We start from the raw sequence: 20,136 nt of genomic DNA on the forward strand, positions 1-20,136 counted from the left end.
TTTGCTATTGTTACTCGTGCACATGAGTGTGTTCAGTGGAAATTTATCAGGCTCCTGGCATTGAACATATTACAAAGCAGCTATAATGTACTTTTTATTATATGGAAGTGCTGATGAGTTCTCCATGAAATGCACAAAGCTAAATATTCATACCCTCTTCTTTATTCTTTCTTTTAAAAAGACCACATCAGAGATAATGCACACCCCAAACAGTTGATTGTAACCGGTGGAAGGAGGGGGGGACGACGAGAGAAATGAATTGCTTTTTTGAATAAAGATAATACTTAGCCAAACTATCGCTGTAAATGATTACTAGCAGTGAAGGCTTTGTTCATTTAGAAAGGAGTGAAACTGTTAGACTGTTAGACTGAGAAAGCCGCGACCATTGAAGGAAGAACAAAATGAATGTTGTGCCAGCGTTGAGTTGGCTTCTTATCATACCAAAATGGTTTCAAATGCCATTACAGACTAAGTTCGGCAAAACACCGGCATGTGTGGGGATTTTTTTTAGGAATCTAAAGACCAGTTACCTTAGTTTTGTATTCTACTTGTCAGCAAAGAAAATTAGTCTTTCCTTCTTCTTTTTTTGCTTATCTTTGTGGTAAATTATTCCCTAAGCAGCTAGCTTGCCTTTGCCTTTTGAAGCTCATCATATCTGGGATCTGATTATTGTTTTGTTGACAAAAGAAGAAGCAGGAAAAGAAAAAGAAGACAGACGGTTAGTGGTGGTAATTTGGGAAGTTGACTGAAATTTGGATATGTTTTCACTGCGTTTTCTGGGCTCTAAGGTTACTAGTTGCATGGAACATCTAACTTGGCTCTTAGTTGTACTGAGGTTTTGACATGTGTGCTCGCTCTTCAATTAAACTTTTTACCTTTCTGTGTTGTATTTCTTGTACACTGCTTAGAAACCATAGTAGTTAAGCAGTATATAAATGAAAATAAATAAATATTATTGAAAAAATATAGAACATTCCTTTTTGAAGGAACCCTGAGATATTGTCAGTGGAGAGTTCAGAGAATTAACTAGGTGACAACTGTTTTTTTCATATGCCCCATTGCACATAAGGTGTGTTGCGTGTTGTGTGTGCATACCATGGAAGCTCAGTCAAGTGGTTAAGACCATCACAAAAAAACAGCTGTTTAGCAGAGCTCTCTTTACTAGCCCAACACCAAAACTAGGGCTGCCATATGTCCTGATTTTCCAGGACATGTCCTGGAATTTCACCTCTGAAAATGGCGTCCTGGATTATTTTTTCAGAAATTGTGCAGATGTCCTTGAAAACTGCCATCAGGGGTTAAATCATGCCCAAAATGCCAAACTCAAAAAAGCTCAACAACTCTGTCCTGATTTTCACTTTTGGAGATATGGCAACCCTACCAAACACACTCTTTATACACAAACTATTTACAGATGTTACAAGTAGCCTCTGTTGGGATACTGCCAGGGAGACAAAGGCCATCATGCCTCCACGTTGATTCTGGATGATCCATCAACCTCCCGTAGAACAGCAGTATCAGTCAATTAGCGACACAAGCCTCAGAAACAGCTGTCCCACATTCCAAGGACTTGTGCACGCCCTTTGCAGAGTTCGCACAACGAAAGATGCACTCAGGAGAGCATTATTTACAACTTTATTCAGCGTTGGTCAGAACAAAGTAAAACATGACTGCCTGCGTGTCCAGGCAGAGAGAGAAAACGAAAGCTATATACAAAAGAGAAACTTCCTGTGAGCCGGAAGTACGCAGACTGTGACTCAAACAACAGCCTGCTCCCTTTTTAAGGTTGAACAGAAATATGCTAACAGCCTCCACTCTCTGAGCCCAGAGAGGGTTCTTTGCTTAAAACATCCTTGCTGTGCCAAAGTGCACAATTCAAGTATTGAGTTCAGTTGCTTGAAAAGTCCTGCAACTCTTCACAAAGTCCTCAGTCTTGCATAGTCTTCCAACTCCTCATCACAAAGTGCTCCACACTCTCTGCTCTATCCCACCCTGAATGCTGTAACCTGAGCCCCTAATATACCCAGCATTACACACCAGTTCTGCCCAGCAGCACCAATAAGATAGCCATAAGATGCCTACAGCAACATTGTGGAGAATGGGTTACATGCTGACTCATGGAAAATTAACCCATTTTTCACTTTCATTAACATTGTGGTATTCCATAGAGAGAACTGTGCGCCTCTACAAAGGAAGGTTTCAAAATTTTGGCTCTTTTTAATTTCCAAAAACAAAGGTATATAAGGAGGAGATGTGAAAGGGGAGTGATAAAATTACATCTGTTTTGTAGAAGGTCAATAAGACAAGGTCTTCCCTTCCACTTTCCTAAAATTGGAGCCCAGGGTCATCCACTGCAGCTTTATTATGGAGGATTCTGGAAAGTAAAAGGAAGTACTTCTTCACAGAATGTATAGATAAATGATGGGATTCAGTACTAGCTACTCATGAACAATAGCTGGAGAGAGCTATTGTGTTCATGTCTTGCTTTCAAACTTCCCATTGGCATCTGGTTGGCCACTTATGGGCACAGGATGTAAGACTTGATGGACCTTTGGTCGAATCCAGCAGGGCTTTTCTGATCAAAGTCCAGTTAGTCTGATTTTCCTTGCAATGCTGAAACTATAACGTGGCCAGAAATAACCCACCCCACTTATTTATGCTAGCCCCTTTATTGATTTGTTTGTTTTATTTGTTACTTTCATACCCTACCTTTCCTTATAAAATATCAAAGGAACGCAATCAATATTGTTGCCCTAAACAGCCTCAGCCAGGTGTACCCAAAGGAGCAATCTCCACACCCATCACTCAGCCCAGACACTGAGGTCCTCCTCTGAGGGCCTTCTAGTGGTTCCCTCACAGGAAGAAGTTACAGGGAACCAGGCAGAGGGCCTTCTTAGCAGTGGTGGCATCACTGTGGAACGCCCTCCCATCACATGCCAAGAAGATAAAGAACGGCACAACTTTTAGAAGACACCCAAAGATGGCCATGTACTGGGAAGTTTTTTAAGTTTGATGTTTTACTATGTTGTTATATGTACTGTAAGCCACCCAGAGTGGCTGGGGAAACCCAGCCAGATGGGCAGGGTATAATAAACAAACAAACAAACAAACAAACAAACAAATAATCTTCTTGTTGTTGTGTAAAAGACTCCTGCTTTACAGGGAGTAGGATTAAAGGACCCTTGTGGTCCCTTCCAACTCTGTGTCCTAAACCTCAGCATACCCTGAAATAATTCCTGATAGGACACACAATCCCAAGGGCAACACTAGAGAGTAGTCACATAGTCCAAATGGTCAAATACCAGTTCAGGTCCAAGACAATAAGCAAGGTTCAACATCAGTCTGTAAGGTCAGGTTCCCACCTCTGCAGAAGATCCAGGGTTGGAACACCTGGGGCTAGTCCTGAAATCACGCCGGTCCAGCAGCATTCCCAAAGCAGTCAAGCTGTGGTCCATCAATGGAGAAAGTTGAGCAGATTCTGTTTCCCTTGTATCCTTCTCAATCTTGCTTGATGCACTTGAGTTTGCTCCAGCTGAGCAGCTGTGCCTCTCCACTTGACAAAGCGTATGATCCTCACCTGCCCTGAGCCTAATCCAGCTGAGTGACCACAACCTCCTCCCAGACCTAACAAGTCTCATCATCTTCACCTGGTCCACTAGTGAGCTGGGCTGTGTTCCCTTGCCTGCCTCAGTCTCCTGAAGGACACTTCCCACTGTTCCTGATGCCTCAGAGCCCGCAATATCCATGGAACCAGGGGCTCCTCTGGTTCTGGAGATGTCTCCTTCTCCTGGTTCCTGTGTACAGTCTGCTACCCCTTTGATGTCTTTCGATGTCCCATGAGTATCTCCAAATCCCCAGTCTCCCTACCCCCAACTTCAGCTTGTCCCTGAGCTACATCTTCCACTGTGAAAAGATATGAAAAAAAATTAATTTGGCTTCTCTGCAATCTCCTTGTCCTCCTTTAGCACACCTTTGTCTCCCTTGTCACACAAAGGTCCATCTCCCTTCCTAGGTCGGCTCCTAATACCAATATATTTAAATATTTTGTTGTCGTTGGTCTTAATTTTTTTAGGATCAGTGCTCCTTGAATTCTCCTCCTTCTCTTTCACATCCTTTACTGTGTGCTTATTGTATCGAATCACAGAAGATTTTATACATCTGTTCTTTTCTTGTGGGTTGACTTGCATTGTTGAAGCTCTGGTTGGCTAATGTGGAGATGGGTTTTGCCTTATGGCTGAAGCGAGACTTTTTACCGATTTTAACGCTTGTGAAATTGTTCATAGCTGAGAAATGCTAAATGCACCGCAAGTATTAAAGTTCTGAACACGAAGGTGAATATAGCCATTCTTGGCAATTCTATCTTACTTAAAATTCATTAAATATTTTCTGCAAATAAGCCTGCTTAAGCAATGAAATCTGAATATGCATCCTGTACACTTGAAGGCGTTTCCATAGATCACCTTTTCTTATTGGTTGACTATAATGCTTGGAATCGCGTTCCTCTGATTGAATATTTATGCCGATTCTCTGCACTCAGCTGCCAACAAACTCATTTGCTAGAATATTTATGGAAAAGCAAACAGAAGAGAAGGGATGAGAGGAAATCGACTTTCATTCAAGCAAAATACTTACGTAAAAAAAATGTTTAAGGTAGTCATCCAGTATTAATTAAGGAAGGAAGGAAATGGTTTCCAAGTTAGATGAGGCAAAAACCAATATAACGAATGTGTTTTTGTAACGTTGAGTCAATCTTCCAGGCGCACACATCCATACAGACCCCTTTCCTCCTGAAACCTATTAAAGCTCACTTTCCTGTCAAGAGTAGGAACAAGAAATTCGACATGTACTCTAAAGAAGTGCAAGTCAAATCACTTCAAGCTGAGCCGCAGTTTGTAGTAAATATGTAAGATCTGAATTTAGTGGGGAGTCAAAAAAGGATAAATAGCTTTTCAGTATTGCCAAGAGCACTCGACATTAAAATACCAAGCTCAGCTGCCATTTCAAAACACAGACACCCCAATGCTCCAAAAGTTATGCTGCATTGTAAGCAAGGGATATATATTTTCGTCGGCTGCCTTGCAGTCAGCTGTAAACCACTGAAAGGGTTAAGGAGCTTTTTTTCTGGGGGGTGGGGTGGAATACACCTCAACCCACTGCTTTAAACGTTGTCTCCTTAATTAATGGTTGCTAACTCGGTATGAACTGTTGTTGTTCATCTTTGGCTCACAGGTATATTTTCTTTTTAAAAAGCCACATGTCAGAGAAACGCACGCACATTATTGCTTCTCGCCCACCATGCAACCATAAGAGTCAGCATGGATGGAACTGTAGCAGGAGCCTCAGCTCCAGGACAAAGAGGCTGAGAGGCAACTTTTAGTCGCTTTGACGTGCCACCCCAAGCAGTGGGTGGTCCATTACAGTGGTGCCCCGCAAGACGAATGCCTCGCAAGACAGAAAACCCGCTAGACGAAAGGGTTTTCCGTTTTTGAGCTGCTTCGCAAGACAGATTTCCCTGTGGGCTTGCTTCGCAAGATGAAAACATCTTGTGAGTGTTCCGGGTTTTTTTCACTCCCCCCCCTTTTTCTAAGCCGCTAAGCCGCTAATAGCCTTTTAGCCGCTAAGCCGCTAAGCCTTTAATAGCCACTAATCCGCTAAACCGCTAATAGCGCTAATCCGCTAAGCTGCTAATAGGGTTGCTTCGCAAGACGAAAAAACTGCTAGACAAAGAGACTCGCGGAACGGATTATTTTCGTCTTGCGAGGCACCACTGTAGCTTTCTTAAAAGCAACAACAAAAAGCTGTCTTTATGCAGGAGAGAGTTCTTTTTAGACCCTTCCCCCCCCATAAATGCAGCTTTTTAAAGGGGGGGAACCTATCGTAAACTGCACCAGGCCTCAAAGTCCCCTTGCCAGTGGAGGAGAGCAAAGGGAGCGCTGTGCTAACAACTTCAGTCTGACCTGAGCTACTCCCCACCTGCCTGCCTGCCTTCTTACTTAAAATCAGCCCCAAGGGTGGTCCTGCCTATTAGCTTGCTCCTCCTCCTGGCATGCTCTGGTCCATGGGGTCACGAAGAGTCGGACACGACTAAACAACAACAACCTCCATCTCAGTGTTGCCTTTGTAGAATTCAGCAGCCAGAAAGATGGGTACAAAACCAGAATTTGTTGCCCTCTGTCCTACCAGTTCCAATGGACACCAGCCACCACTACTAGCAGAGACCTTCTGCTTCACAATATGTGCTCTGTTACCTTTTCTGTCACTGTATGGTACTTATGTGTGGTTTTCAGGGCTGGCAGGAGGAAGGTGGCCATCGCAAGTGCCAGATAGGGATGGACCCAGTTCTGATTTTCCCCTGTTTCCTTTTTTTTTTTTATCCAATCATCGATACAGTTTCCCACATTTCTATATCAGTTTGAGAATTCTTTTCTTCATGTCCTCTTGAATTTTTTTCAGTGTCTTAGTGCCAAACTGATATACAGATTTGTGTGCGCAGTTTTGCCCAATATACAGAGTTTTGCAAAGCAATCCTCCACAATATAATGCACGTTGGTTATTTTCACCAAACTGTGCAGTTTTTTGCACACTTTAGCAGAGTATATGCATTCTTGCACACATTCTTTGGCTGAAGAACTGCATTGCAAAATTCAGAGAAGAGCAACTTTGGAAGGCTGGCTGTGATTTGGTTCACAATTGGTTTCAGCAAGTGCAGCTTAGATCATTTGAATGTGAGCTGAATTGCATTTGCCCCCCATCCCTATTGGCAGGGGAGCAGCGGTAGCAGGGTCTCCTCTAAAGTAAGGTTACCAGATTTTTTTCAATGAATCCGGGGACACTTTTCAACTTCAATGGATTTTGTATGGGGACTGATTTGTAAATCCTGGGAAACGGGGACGTCTGGTAACCTTACTCTAAAGCCCCCACTCGTTTCTCTCTGTTGGAAGACAGAGCAGATGTTTCCACGTGGCCTGTCCTTTACACCCTAAGCTAGCCTCGTTCTCTCAGGTACAGGGGTGGGGCTTAACTGTTCTGTCACCTATTTTGAAGATTCAGCTTCTATATATGGAAACAGGGAGCAGGGAGCATATTTCTTATTTTCACAATATTTCCACAGTTACTTTTTCTATGGTTCATCTCAGTATTACTAATATTTTGCACTCTCCTCAGGGAGAACTGCCCAACCCCCCTAAATCTGGCACTGCTGATGTCTCAGCTGCCTTGGGGCATGGAGATGTTTTATGAGATACCACTGATTCACCTAATCAGGTCCTTACAAATGATCTGGCCACCACATGGACACGGCTTTTTGGTGCCAATCATCCTGCATACATCTCTTAGGAAACAGCCTCCATGCTCAAGCCAAATCATTAGGGTTATTTTGGAAAGCCCTAATGAATTTGAATGTAAGGCTGTGTCTGGTTGTACTCCACCAAATATAATAGAAAATATCAAATTTCTATGTGCCAGCAAAACATGGGAAATAGGTATTACCATCTTTATTTCCAGACATCAAAAGCTAGAATTTAAGGTAGGGGTACTAAAAACTGTGTTTTAGTGCTTTGTGTAGTACCACAAGCTACAAATAGGGAGGGCTTTACATAAATTTATATATTTTCCCCGCACACATCTTCATGCCTGTTGATGGGACCATAAAGTCAACAGGATCAAAACTTCCAAACAAGAGTTTGTGTGATTATTTTTTTTTATGATTAAGTTCAAGTTGTTCTGATGTTTATGGAGAATGACGGCCCAGAGAGAGAGAGAAAAGAGAGAGAGAGAGGAAAGTATTCTAGACACACAGAATGAAGAAACTGTCAATGTTCTATAATCCACAAGTAATCTTGCCCTTGGAGGAGATTGTGTTTTTACTTGCTCAGATAAATATATAGTGAAGTTCATGCATCTTGAAATAGAAACATGAGCTGACTTTCGGAACACAGGCCAAAGAAGCCATTAAGTGGAAGCAAACACAAAGCGCTCTCTCTTGTTCGGCTGTATATTCTTGCCTGAATATTCTATACAAAGAAATGCAGAAAATGGAACGCATAAGCATTCTGTCCAAATACTTCCCCCCACATTTTGCAGCTCACTATCCTGGTATGAAGAGTTATTGTATGTGCCCCCATTTTACTCACATGTAATTAAAACTGGAATATTTAGCAGTTGCTGCTTGTTGTCTTGCTTTGGAAATACAATATTCTTAACCTGAAGCACCACTTTAGCTAATGGGGCTTCCCACTGCGGCAGCGCTGCCGCAGCACGATTTCTGTTCTCATCCTGAAGCAAAGTTCTTAACCCGAGGTACTATTTCTGGGTTAGCGGAGTCTGTAACCTGAAGCGTATGTAACCTGAAGCGTATGTAACCCTCTATCTTGACTGGTTATTGTTGGAAGTAGAATGGTGAAGTTGATGGAGCTTTTATGCTGTTAAATAGCATGGCATAAATGTATTTGCTTATACTAAGGGGGGGGGAGAGAAATTTAGCTGAAGGACCAGGGGAAAATATAGGTGCGAGTGAACACAACAATAGAGATGGTTGTTGTTCAGTCGTGTCCGACTCTTCGTGACCCCATGGACCAGAGCACGCCAGGCACTCCTGTCTTCTACTGCCTCTCGCAGTTTGGTCAAACTCATGCTGGTAGCTTCGAGAACACTGTCCAACCATCTCGTCCTCTGTTGTCCCCTTCTCCTTGTGCCCTCCATCTTTCCCAACATCAGGGTCTTTTCCAGGGAGTCTTCTCTTCTCATGAGGTGGCCAAAGTATTGGAGTCTCAGCTTCACGATCTGTCCTTCCAGTGAGCACTCAGGGCTGATTTCCTTCAAAATGGAGAGGTTTGATCTTCTTGCAGTCCATGGGACTCTCAAGAGTCTCCTCCAGCACCATAATTCAAAAGCATCAATTCTTTGGCAATCAGCCTTCTTTATGGTCCAGCTCTCACTTCCATACATCACTACTGGGAAAACCATGGCTTTAACATTGAGATGGTAGAAAGTATTTATTGCTTCAGAGATGCAAAAGTTAAGGCTGGAGCATTAGCTTACAATTTCCATGCTTTGGGGCAGAGAAATGAATTTGTAAGCACCTTAAGCTAAAACAAATAAATGTAACCTAGAAATTATATACATCATTATTTTCCTTTTCTTACAAAGTTCAGCTTAAATGAGTCTCCCACTCTTCTCCCAACCAAGCACTCACTAGATGCATGCCTAGTTAGCCTCAACATTATTTCAGCACCAGTTAACCCTCACATCTTCAGTAGAACTTTTCCCCTCCAGTTTCCCTCAAAATGTAATATGCCATTTTAGCCTGGGGAACCACATCCATGGGGAGAATGTCCATCCTTTTCATCTCTACCAGGTACACTAAGCCCCACTGGAAACAGTGCAGTTTCTTCTGAGTCATCATGTACAGGATTGTGCTGTTCGTTCCGTGTTTGTGGTATATTACTTTTTACAGTCTGCACACAGATTGGGATGCTGTTGCATGTATCCGATTCCTGATCTGTACGCTAGCAATCCATCGGTCTTTCTGTGCACATAAGGACAGAGTGGGAGATAATACGAGACCTGACACATGTTTTTAATGGAACGGCGCGCGCATGGTCGCCTCCTGTGAGGAGTTCTCAGCTCTAAAGTACCAGAAAGCTGTTGTAGCTCTGCTCTCCCCGAGTCCTATTGTATGTACGTCTCTCCTCTTGTCATAACACCACCTCTGAAACATTCACACAGCTTAGTCCCTTTTGCAGAACATTTAGAGGGTGGAATTTTGAAACGTTAAAAAGACTGTTTAAGCAATGTCAGCTGCCTGACTCGTTTCACAAAAGGAAAGACGCTCTCAAGGAGGAAGTAAATGATAATGTCATATCCTGATATCTTTTGCCCCTTGAATTCTGAGTGGTCCCATATGGCTTTTGCATTCCCCCCCCTTTTGTTTCTCTCCCTTCACACGTGTCCCCCTTTGAAAAAAGGGGGTTGAGCCTCACACTGCATTCACAACAGAGAGTCAGCCTTGAATTTAGTCCTTAAAATGTCTGTGTGTGTGTGTGTGTGTGTGTGTGCGCGCGCATGTTTTAAGAAAGAATGCGAGAGAAAGAACCAAGTTGCCAATGTACAGTCTCCATACTACAGTGAACTAGAAAAGAGATCCTAATCACAACAGAACATTATGCAGAAGCATAAATCATTTTTTAAAGTGTCTTAAATATAATAAAAAGAATAATTAAGAATCAAATGGCCCACTATCTTGACAGTTTAATGATGCCATGAAAGACGGAGAAAGTCTGGTTTTACTACTTTCTCTTTAAAAAGAAAAAAATCAAAATCGTTGAAGTTTACTTCCGTTCACACTTTTCATGCACACACACAAACACACTTGTGCTTGTCTGCTGCAGAAGGCCTTTGGTATGTGCTGCTGTGTATGCGTGTGCCACCGAGAATTGCAGAGTTGGAAAGGACGCCAAAGGACATCTAGTCTAACCCCCTGCAATGCAGGAATCTCAACCTCCTCTTCAGTCCCTTACTTCAGCCATTGCCCATTCACTGGAGGGATGACTCCTAAGCTGGGTGCTGTGATTTCCAATTTGGCTTGAGACCTGGTGGTTCTCAATGAAACATTGCCTAGAAGAAATATGGGTACCCTCATCAGAAACACACACAATAAAAGGATTTCATCTCTCTGTCCTTCTAAGCCTACTACTAAAAAAAAAAATCTGGTTAGGACCCTCGTACCTACGGGACCGCCTCTCCTGGTATGTCCCACAGAGAAACCTACGGTCAGCAAATAATAACATCCTCAAGGTCCCAGGCCTCAGAGAGGTTAGGCTGGCCTCAACTAGAGCCAGGGCCTTCTCGGCTGCGGCTCCAAACTGGTGGAATGCTCTGTCACAAGAGACTAGGGCCCTGCGGGACCTGACATCTTTCCGCAGGGCCTGCAAGACAGAGTTGTTCCGCCAGGCCTTTGGTCAGGGCGCAGCCTGACCCCCTCCTCTGGCAACCTGCACAAAATCTTGCTTAATCGGTTGCCATCAATTTGATTTTAACTAATTTTATAATGAAATATTTTTAGAATGTATGATTATTTGATTGTTTATTTGATTGTTGTTAGCCGCCCTGAGCCCGGCTTCGGCTGGGGAGGGCGGGATATAAATAAAATTTATTATTATTATTATTATTATTATTATTATTATTATTATTATTTCAAACTAACAAACCAAAACATTTCCACCTCTGCTTATCTGAATGGTTTTAACCGAGGTATAAACTTTTCTCCATTCCCCCCCCCCAAAGGCGCTAAATGTCCGAAGCATTTGCTTCCTTCACTGAAACGAAGAGGGCAAACTCTGTGGACAACCTCCATGTACACTATGAAAATCCCATGCCTGATAGTAGGTCACTTTGCCGTTTAAAATGCTAGGGCTACTTTAGAAAATGGAATATAATACCACTCCTTGCCACATGGTTCCGAATATTTGACCTGCTCTTGTTACCCTCGTTGTCTGAGGTGAGGTGGCCAATCACTGGTGATAAGGTCCTCTCTGTTGAGCATCCTCCCCAGGGAAACTCAGTTGGCTCATTTTCTTCTAACCTGTAGGTGCTAGGAATACTGTTTAATGATCTCCGCCAACAATTTCTAGACCACCTACGTATTCCAACATGGAAACCAGAGACAGAGGTTATACGCTTCTTATTACAGGGGAGAGACCAGGAGCTCACCAAGACAGTAGATAAGTTCCACTATTTGATTTTCTGTCGCCAAAGTACGCTACAGGATCTTGCCCTTACTGGAGATCCACAGAGATGAAATAGATTGCTCGGCTCTTCTTCCCTTTGGCAAATGATTGTGCTGTTGAAATGGCAAAGAGATCGCTCTGGCCTATTTATTCTGAATGTTTGTATGTGATGCCAATAAAGATTTGATGATGGTGATGATGATGATGATGATGATGATGAATACTGTTTACTACTTGTAAATTTTTAAGGTTGAAAGATGGGAATTTTTTTTTATAAACTTATATATACACACACACATATATACAGTGGTACCTCGGGTTACATACGCTTCAGGTTACATACGCTTCAGGTTACAGACTCTGCTAACCCAGAAATAGTGCTTCAGGTTAAGAACTTTGCTTAAGGTTGAGAACAGAAATCGTGCTCCGGTGGCGCGGCGGCAGTGGGAGGCCCCATTAGCTAAAGTGGTGCTTCAGGTTAAGAACAGTCTCAGGTTAAGTACAGACCTCCGGAACGAATTAACCCGAGGTACTAGTGTGTGTGTGTGTGTGTGTGTGTGTGTGTGTGTGTGTATAGTCTGCAACCATTAGCGTAAGGTCTGTCAACACTACTCTAATATGATTTTCAGCCTGTTGGGGCAGCAAGCATTCTTCATCTGGTTCTGTCCTCTGAGGCCCACCTCTGCATCCGCTGCATGTAGTGGTGACATGAGGACAGGCCTTCTCAGTGGTGGCTCCCTAGTTGTGGAATGCTTTCCCCAGGAAGGCACCCTAGCACCATCACTGTGTGTCTTTGGGCATTAAGTGAAAACATTTTTATTCACTCAGGCCTTCGGATCTTAATTTCCTGCTTATCTTTCAGTGAAGTTGTGTCGGATTTCCTCTTTCTTGCTTTTATGTCTGTTTTCAATCCTTGTGTTTGTAAATCACTTGGAGTTCGTTTTTGAAGTGGGAGGGGGGAATGGACAAATAAATATAAGGATAAATAATTGAGAATAATAGTAAGACATAGCTCACCTGGTTCTAAACACGTGTGCACTGACACAAGATTTGTGATTGGACTTTAGCAAATATAAATTGGTTTAAACCAACCCTTTTCTAAAAATTATTTTGTGCTATGAATTCTATTATTAGGAAACCAAATGGACAGTCCCTTCCACTGCCCCCAATCTCTTATCTGAATCAAGTGGTGCACCCAGCCATCAAGATGGCACTCGGATCAGCACCCCGGTCCAGATGTGCACCTGCATCTGTCCTGTGCCTGAGATCCTTTCTCCCTGAGCACATCCATCTTGCTGCATAAGGACCCAGGTGATTTTCTGGTGCTGTGGATTGCCCTTAGCACCACGACCGCAGAACCGAAATGTAATGTTTTGGTGTGTGTTTTTTTAAAAAAACCCTACAGCAGAGAATATTGCTTGTTTCTGGATCTTTTCAAAAACAGAATAGACTACAATTATTTTTAACAATGGGCTTTCTGTGTTGTCAACAATGTGATATTTGTGTGCGTTAACAGTAAGCAAACAACATAATATATCAATGCTTTCTAAAAAGACATATCAATTGTAAGGGCTGAGTTGCTTTTTTAAAATAAAAGAAAAAGACTCAATATATGGGGCACGTCCCAGTTTCTCCTATAGCACCTGGTGATGTACTTTTGAAAAGTTTTGGGTTAAAGCATGACTTTAATGCAAGGTTAGGGCTTATCCAGTCTGCTCCCAGTTTTCCAGCAGAATTTGAGTGATGGTCTAATAGAAAAACACTGTGGTAAAGTACTTATTGATGGTGGGCAGAGAGTGGGTTGAGGAGAATCCTTTTTATAGCATGATATCCCATCCCTTACTAAGAAGAAGAAGAAGAAGAAGAAGAAGAAGAAGAAGAGGAGGAGGAGGAGGAGGAGGAGGAGGAGGAGGAGTTTGGATTTGATATCCCACTTTATCACCACCCTAAGGAGTCTCAAAGCGGCTTAACAATCTCCTTTTCCCTTCCTCCCCCACAACAAACACCCTGTGAGGTGAGTGGGGCTGAGAGACTTCAAAGAAGTGTGATTGGTGCAAGGTCACCCAGCAGCTGCATGTGGAGGAGCGGGGAAGCGAACCCGGTTCCCCAGATTGCAAGACTACTGCTCTTAACCACTACACCACACTGGCTCTCAAGGATGCAGTCCTGTACCCACTTACCTAGGAGTAAGCCCCACTGAACTCAGTAGGACCTACTTCTGAGTAGACACGTCTACAACTGTGCTGTGAATTGCTCAAAATAATTATATCGTAAATACATTAAAGCAGGCTTTGCATATTGTGCCCTGAGACATTTTGGGCTGCCCATCAGCTTCAGCCAGCACAAAACACGTCGAGGGCACCAGGTTGCTGAAACCTATATTAAAACGATAGATTGGCAAAGCCTGCGTTAAAAACAACAACAAAAAGCTGGGTTCCAAAAGGCAACAGAAATTCAGTTTACACCCTGAGGTTCTCTTCAAATAAAAAATAATCTCCTATGTAACAAAGCATTCTTGGTTGCACTGTAGCTCTTCCTAGAAAGGGTCTGCTCAATTCTCCACGTTATCCAAAAGAAATACAAATAAGGATTATTGATTAGATCTTATATTGGCATCCTTTGACACAATTGATTTATATAGGGCAGGTGTGACTAGGCCTCTAAGCCTCCAGAGCTTGATTTCAACGCACATCAGCCCAAAGGCATCATGGAAGGATGGGAACCGTTGTCTAATATCTGGAGGTGTCAGAGTTTAAAAGTGAGAGATGTATTTCTTTGTGACTTATTGAGAAGCATTTAGAATAGCACCCCGTTTTCTGAAAAAATGCTTCCATATGTAAATCACACAGATCTTACCAGTGACACAACTATCTATGTCATCTAGTCCTGAAGACTTGACTTAACAACCGGCTTCCTTCAACCCCCTGCTACAAGAAGAATGTGGCAGGGACATAAATTCAGCATTTTAACCCGTTGTATTTTGCTGCCATCTGGTGGCTTATCCAAATCACTGCACTGCTGAGACCAATTAAGGCAAAAAATAATAATCTTTGCAGCGTTTAAATAAACACAAACAATGGTTTGTGGACCATTTTAAGTGTTGCCTTTATTGCAAGAGTTAGATCTGGCATTTAATATGGACCCGTGTGAACGCTCTCTCTTCTGCTTTGACTCCTGCCACCATGATCAATGATGTCATGTTATTATTGCCAGTCCTGGTTTGATTTCTGCTTGATGAACCGGAGAGATAAGTAGTATAAAACCAAGAAGGTGGTGGAAATACTGACCAAGATGAGATAAATTGCGTAGTGGGGCTGGAGGTCTAAATCCAGAGACTGGAGTACCTGTAAGTCAATCAAATTCCAATTAAATCAATCAGTTTGAATTCCAGTTAAATAAATTGTAATTGTTTACTCATAAGTGGGTCTCAATCAATTAATTAAATAAATATCTAAATGTGCATGCAAGTGAAACAGTAGATCTGAAGATGAAACCATTATTTGTTCTGAGAGGCGTATGTCTGTATTACAGCTCAATGATAGAGCATCTGCTTTGCATATAGAAGATCTCAGGTGCAGTCTCCAGATTTGTCCCTGGTCGAAAATCTTGCAGAGCTTCTATGAGGCAGCATAGACAATACTGAGCTAGATGGATCAATGGTCTGAGTTGGTATAAGTTGGTATAAACACCTTTGCTCTTTGGTACTTGTAGAACTCAGCAGGGAGGAGGATGTGGAGAAAAGTAGAATTAGTTGCCTTTGCTCTGGCGCCATCCACTGTTGGCCTCCTGCCTTACGCCCTACCAGTCTCAATAGGCTCCAATCACTACTGAATTAAATGCTGCCCTGTCCTGTTTTAAATTTTCTTCCATATACATTCCAGGAAAGAAGCAAACCCGTTCTCCTTTTGACATTGCTCTTGTTTCTCTTTGTGTCCATGCTTTGCGGAAGCTATCTATAAAGTTCAGATAAGAGGCTCTTCAGTTACGACTGTCTGTCACTGCAAAAACTGTGACAACTCTCTTGATGAGTGCATGAGCATCATTTGAGAGGTGGTGCGGTGCAATTTCTAAACACTGTTTTCCAGAAAATTCACAGCTGAGGTGTGTAGAAGGGAATTATTGCTTCTTTAACAAAAACAACCATCCTTCCAAATTTCCCCCATCATCCCTCGTTTGACAATCGAAGCCACAACAAAACACAAGCAGGCACAGGAGGTTAAAGAAAAATAGTTAGAGGTTCCAAGTTGAAAGTTACCCCCACCCCAGCTGCCAGCCATGATTGAAGAGTCTCGGTTGTGTGAATGGGGCTTGCTAGGAATATATATTGTATTCTTTACACTCAGAAATGGAAAGATGAAGAAGTTCCCACCAAAGAAGAATGGATAACCAAACTGATGGACTATGTTGAATCAGCAACGTTAACAGCTAAAATAAGAGAACTTAGTGATGATTGTTTTGTTGAAGAATGGAAGCCTTTATCAGATAGTTTAAAGAAATATTATAGCTTACACACAAACATATATACATATACAGTGGTACCTTGGTTTTCAAATATAATTCGTTCTGGAAGACTGTTTGAGTTCTGAAACATTCGAAAACTGAAAACTCAACAGCCGAAAACTAGGCCTCGGGATCTTACACTCAGCGGAAGCCGTGAAACATGTTCGACTTCCGAGGCGTGTTCAAAAACCGAAGCATTTACTTCCAGGTTTATGACGTTTGAAAACCAAAATGTTTGTCAATGGAGACATTTGAAAACCGAGGTACCACTGTGGTTGTTGTTTAGTCGTTTAGTCGTGTCCGACTCTTCGTGCCCCATGGACCAGAGAACGCCAGGCACTCCTATCTTCCACTGCCTCCCACAGTTTGGTACCACTATACATATTGTGAATTGAGGGGAGGTGCCATGACCTTCCACCCCCCCTCCAAAAAAAATCCCCTCCTGCAAAACTCCTGTGCAGCTGAATTGACTGTTCTCAGCACCGATCAGATGATGCTCAGTGAGAGTGTGCGTCTTCAAAGGGGCACGACCAGAGCCAATCAGCTGGTGGGTGCTGGCAGCACTTTTTCAAAAGCGCTACGGGTTGGATGCTGAGAAGGAGCAGAAACGGACCTCGAAGGAGCTTCTTCTCAGCAACCAGAGCCAGCTTCTTTGGGGAAACACTGTCAGTGTCCAGCAGCTGATGGGTGCTGAGAGGCAGTTGTTTTGCAGTCCTCTTGAAAAGGAGTGGAGCTCCTTTAGAACTGCATTCTTGCCACCAAGCTATAATCAGGGGGACTTGCGCCCAGGTGCATCTGTTTAGAATTGTAGGGTGTTGCAGAAAGATGAGTGCCCCCAAGTGCTCAGTAAGACTAATTGCCTTTCGTTAGACAATTCTATACTGGCTTATCGACAGAGGCCTCTCAGTGTTTCATAGTTCAAAATCAATAAAACAATCGGCATTAATAATTGTATTGATTGGATAAAATTGGTATTGTTATAATGAGGCTGCTATTGGAACGATATTGGAAAATCAATAAAAATATTATAAAATAAAATAAATATAAAAGGTACAAATCCAGAGTTGTGTGTGTGTGTGTGTGTGTGTGTGTGTGTACAGCAAGTCTACAACCTGCACTGGGGTTATGTTCCAGGGGTCAGACCTAAAGCCAAAATCGTGTACAGTAAGCCTGCAACTTATGCTCATTTTTTCTTATGTGATTGCAACCTTACGTGGTCAGTAAATAAATAAATAATCTGGAAAATTGTGGGGGAAATCAAAATACGCAATGGGGAAAAAATGTCAGACGGTGGCAGAAGGGTGGGAAACAAGAGTTGGCAATCCCATCAGCCATTGCACTCACCCTGGGAGAGTAATTGGGCGCTGTCAGAGAGTTGGAGAGTGAGACAGGGACTGACAAGAGCACGGAGGGCAAGCAAAGTGGTCTGAGAGCAAGGGGAAGGTGATCTGTGCAAATGGAGGTGGTCTGGGAATGAGAGGAGCAGTTTGGTTTTTTTAGGAGGCCCTCCTGGCTTTATGCGTTTTTGCTTTGGGGCACAGTTCCCAGAACTGAACCCTTGTGCAAGTAGGAGACTTACCGTATAGTCAGAACCCATTGAGTTCAATGTCAGATGGGATTGCCAAAGTCATTTTTCCTGGAACTGCATCCCCTTTCCACCCTTTTAATTTTTTCTTTTCTTTTTTTGCAACATGCATGAAGCTGAATGTGCACAAGTTAAATGCATGTAAGTTGTGGGTGTGGGTGTGTGCAACACTAACCCAAAATTGTGGTTAACACGTGCACACAATATTTGAATAGCTATATTCATGAGAAATGTTACCTAGAAAGAAGTGACTTACTAGTTTTCCAGGAACTGGATAGGTGATATTGCCAAAAGTCATCGGGTAAGTGCGTCCTCTAAATTGAACTTGCATTACTCCTTCAAAACTCCACCTGACGAAAGATACTTTGGAAATCCAAGTTGGAACTGGAAAAAGAGGGAAGCAAAGGGAGCCTAATTCAACACAGATCGTGGACCCAAAGAAACAAGAACTTTGCCCGAAATTGCACAAGAGCGTGGTGCCCAAAATGGCTGCCGTGCTCTCGCAGAAAAAACAGGATGTCCCGTTTTTTTCGGTGCAGTTGATGGGTATGCTAGCATGTGACCCCCAGAAAGTTGTCCAGAAGGGAATAATAATAATTTATTACTTGTACCCCATCCATCTTTTGCCCCGGTCACTCTGGGTGGCTGCCAACAGAATATAAAAGACAATGGAACACCAGAAAGCTTCCTGATACAGGCCTGCCTTCAGATATCTACGGAAAGACGTATAAATGCTTAAATGGTTTTCCACCCGTGAAATATGGCATTCCATTGCTTTGTCTGCTTCTGTGCATGTAGCTTTCTGCTTGTCGGGTCCCTGGTGTTTCCAGCTTACCTGTCCATAGGTTTTCCAAGCTTATGAAGAAGCCTCCGCTCATCAAAAACATTGTGTACAGAATATTGGCAACGAAGGCTGAGATATGAAATGTTGGCAGCATTGCAGACATCCACATCGCCATGGTCCGGGCGCAGAAAGTGACTAGCATAAGCAGCAGCAGCATAAGGAAGAAACATTCCGGTTCCGGACGGAGGTTTGCTAGCCAGTAGATAGGAACCCCATAAACTATCATTAGGAAGAACTGTTCTGGAAGTTCTCCTAAAACCTGTTTGAGAAAGGAAACACCATTGACCTTGAGGGGAACGCCCACCAATTTATTCCATATCTGAGGCCAAAAAAAATAAATAAATGTGACATAAATGGGCTATTGTTTCTCTAACTTTCTAATGCTGGATTTTGATGGGACAGTGGAGGGGGAACACATGGAAGAGAGGTCCTGGCATTTTACTTTTTTCAGATCAGGAGAACTGCCATCATCTGCCAGGGTAGTGCCAGGATAATGGGTGGATTTTCTATGTGGCAAGTGTAAGAGCTGGTCAAGAGACTTCTGTTGTTTCCTTCTTCTTTTTTTGGAACAGATCAGCAAAGGAGAAATTAGAGACAGAGGAAAAAAATTAAGTGAGGGATAGGTACTTCTTTTCTTTGCTGAGGTTCCTGCTTGCACCTTAAAAGGTAACACACAGGGCTTTTTTCAGCCAGAACTTGCCGGAACACCTCGCAGGTGGGTGCCATTGCCATTATAAGAGAACAAGGGAGGTGTTCATGGTGAGTTCCGGCACCTCTTTTTCTAGAAAAACAGCACTGGTAACACATATATTGCAAGACTGTTTAAAAGCTGCATTTCAGCTGGCTAAAGATCATTTGTTAAAGCTCGAGGTGTTTTACAATGTGAATTGATTCTATATGCACCTTTTTCTGTGACTGTCCCCTGATCCTAATTAATTGAGTATTATCCTACATACTGCTGCTCTTTCAAGCGGTGGGGGCAGGAGGGGGTTGCATTTATGTATTTAGTTATATGGATCAGCACAGCTGATTGCATTTTGGGACTCTTCTTTGGGACACTAACAAAACATTAACAAAACAAAACAAAACAAAACAAAACAGAACCCTGTCCTTACAGCACAACATCAACCCATCACTGGCTTTCATTGTACAATTAATCATCATCTTTCCTAGAGTTAATAGTTCAGTGCTTCTCAAATGGTGGTCCATGGCTCCCTATGTCCCAGAAGCATTTCCAAGAGATGAGAGGGGATTGGAAGCCATCTTGCTACAACGGAAGCCAATTACCTTGGCGGAGAAATATGGGCTAACAGGATACAGCCCATCTTCAAAATCCTGATACAGTACAGCTTTTTCAGAATGGCCTGTAGCAGAAAGCAGAAATAAACCATTGTGTTTCTTGTTAGAATGGCAGGGTGCCATTTTTATTTTTATTTTTTTAACATTGCTATTGCTTTCTGAATTTTTAAAACCTCTTAAAA

At 42.6% G+C, this 20,136-nt stretch overlaps 2 protein-coding genes across 2 annotated transcripts in view; both read right to left on the bottom strand.

Moving 5' to 3' along the window:
- Positions 1-6,081: 6,081 nt before the first annotated feature.
- The window catches only part of PLEKHH2 (pleckstrin homology, MyTH4 and FERM domain containing H2), a 140,874-nt gene continuing 126,819 nt past the window's right edge, over positions 6,082-20,136 (bottom strand). The window contains exon 29 of the transcript XR_014218166.1: positions 6,082-6,099. The gene's annotated coding sequence lies outside the window, so the exon portion shown is untranslated. The remainder of the gene's footprint in view (positions 6,100-20,136) is intronic.
- DYNC2LI1 (dynein cytoplasmic 2 light intermediate chain 1) overlaps positions 14,771-20,136 on the bottom strand; it is a 60,193-nt gene continuing 54,827 nt past the window's right edge. Inside the window, exons 21-24 of the mRNA XM_082218064.1 lie at positions 19,943-20,019; positions 18,647-18,914; positions 18,068-18,195; positions 14,771-15,070 (exon numbers count right to left, since the gene is read on the bottom strand). Of these exons, the coding sequence (XP_082074190.1) occupies positions 14,930-15,070; positions 18,068-18,195; positions 18,647-18,914; positions 19,943-20,019 (614 nt within the window). The 3' untranslated portion in view covers positions 14,771-14,929. The remainder of the gene's footprint in view (positions 15,071-18,067; positions 18,196-18,646; positions 18,915-19,942; positions 20,020-20,136) is intronic.

The sequence above is a fragment of the Podarcis vaucheri genome (genome assembly GCF_965113315.1).
Source record: "Podarcis vaucheri genome assembly, chromosome: 3".
NCBI classification, from domain to species: Eukaryota; Metazoa; Chordata; class Lepidosauria; order Squamata; family Lacertidae; genus Podarcis; species Podarcis vaucheri.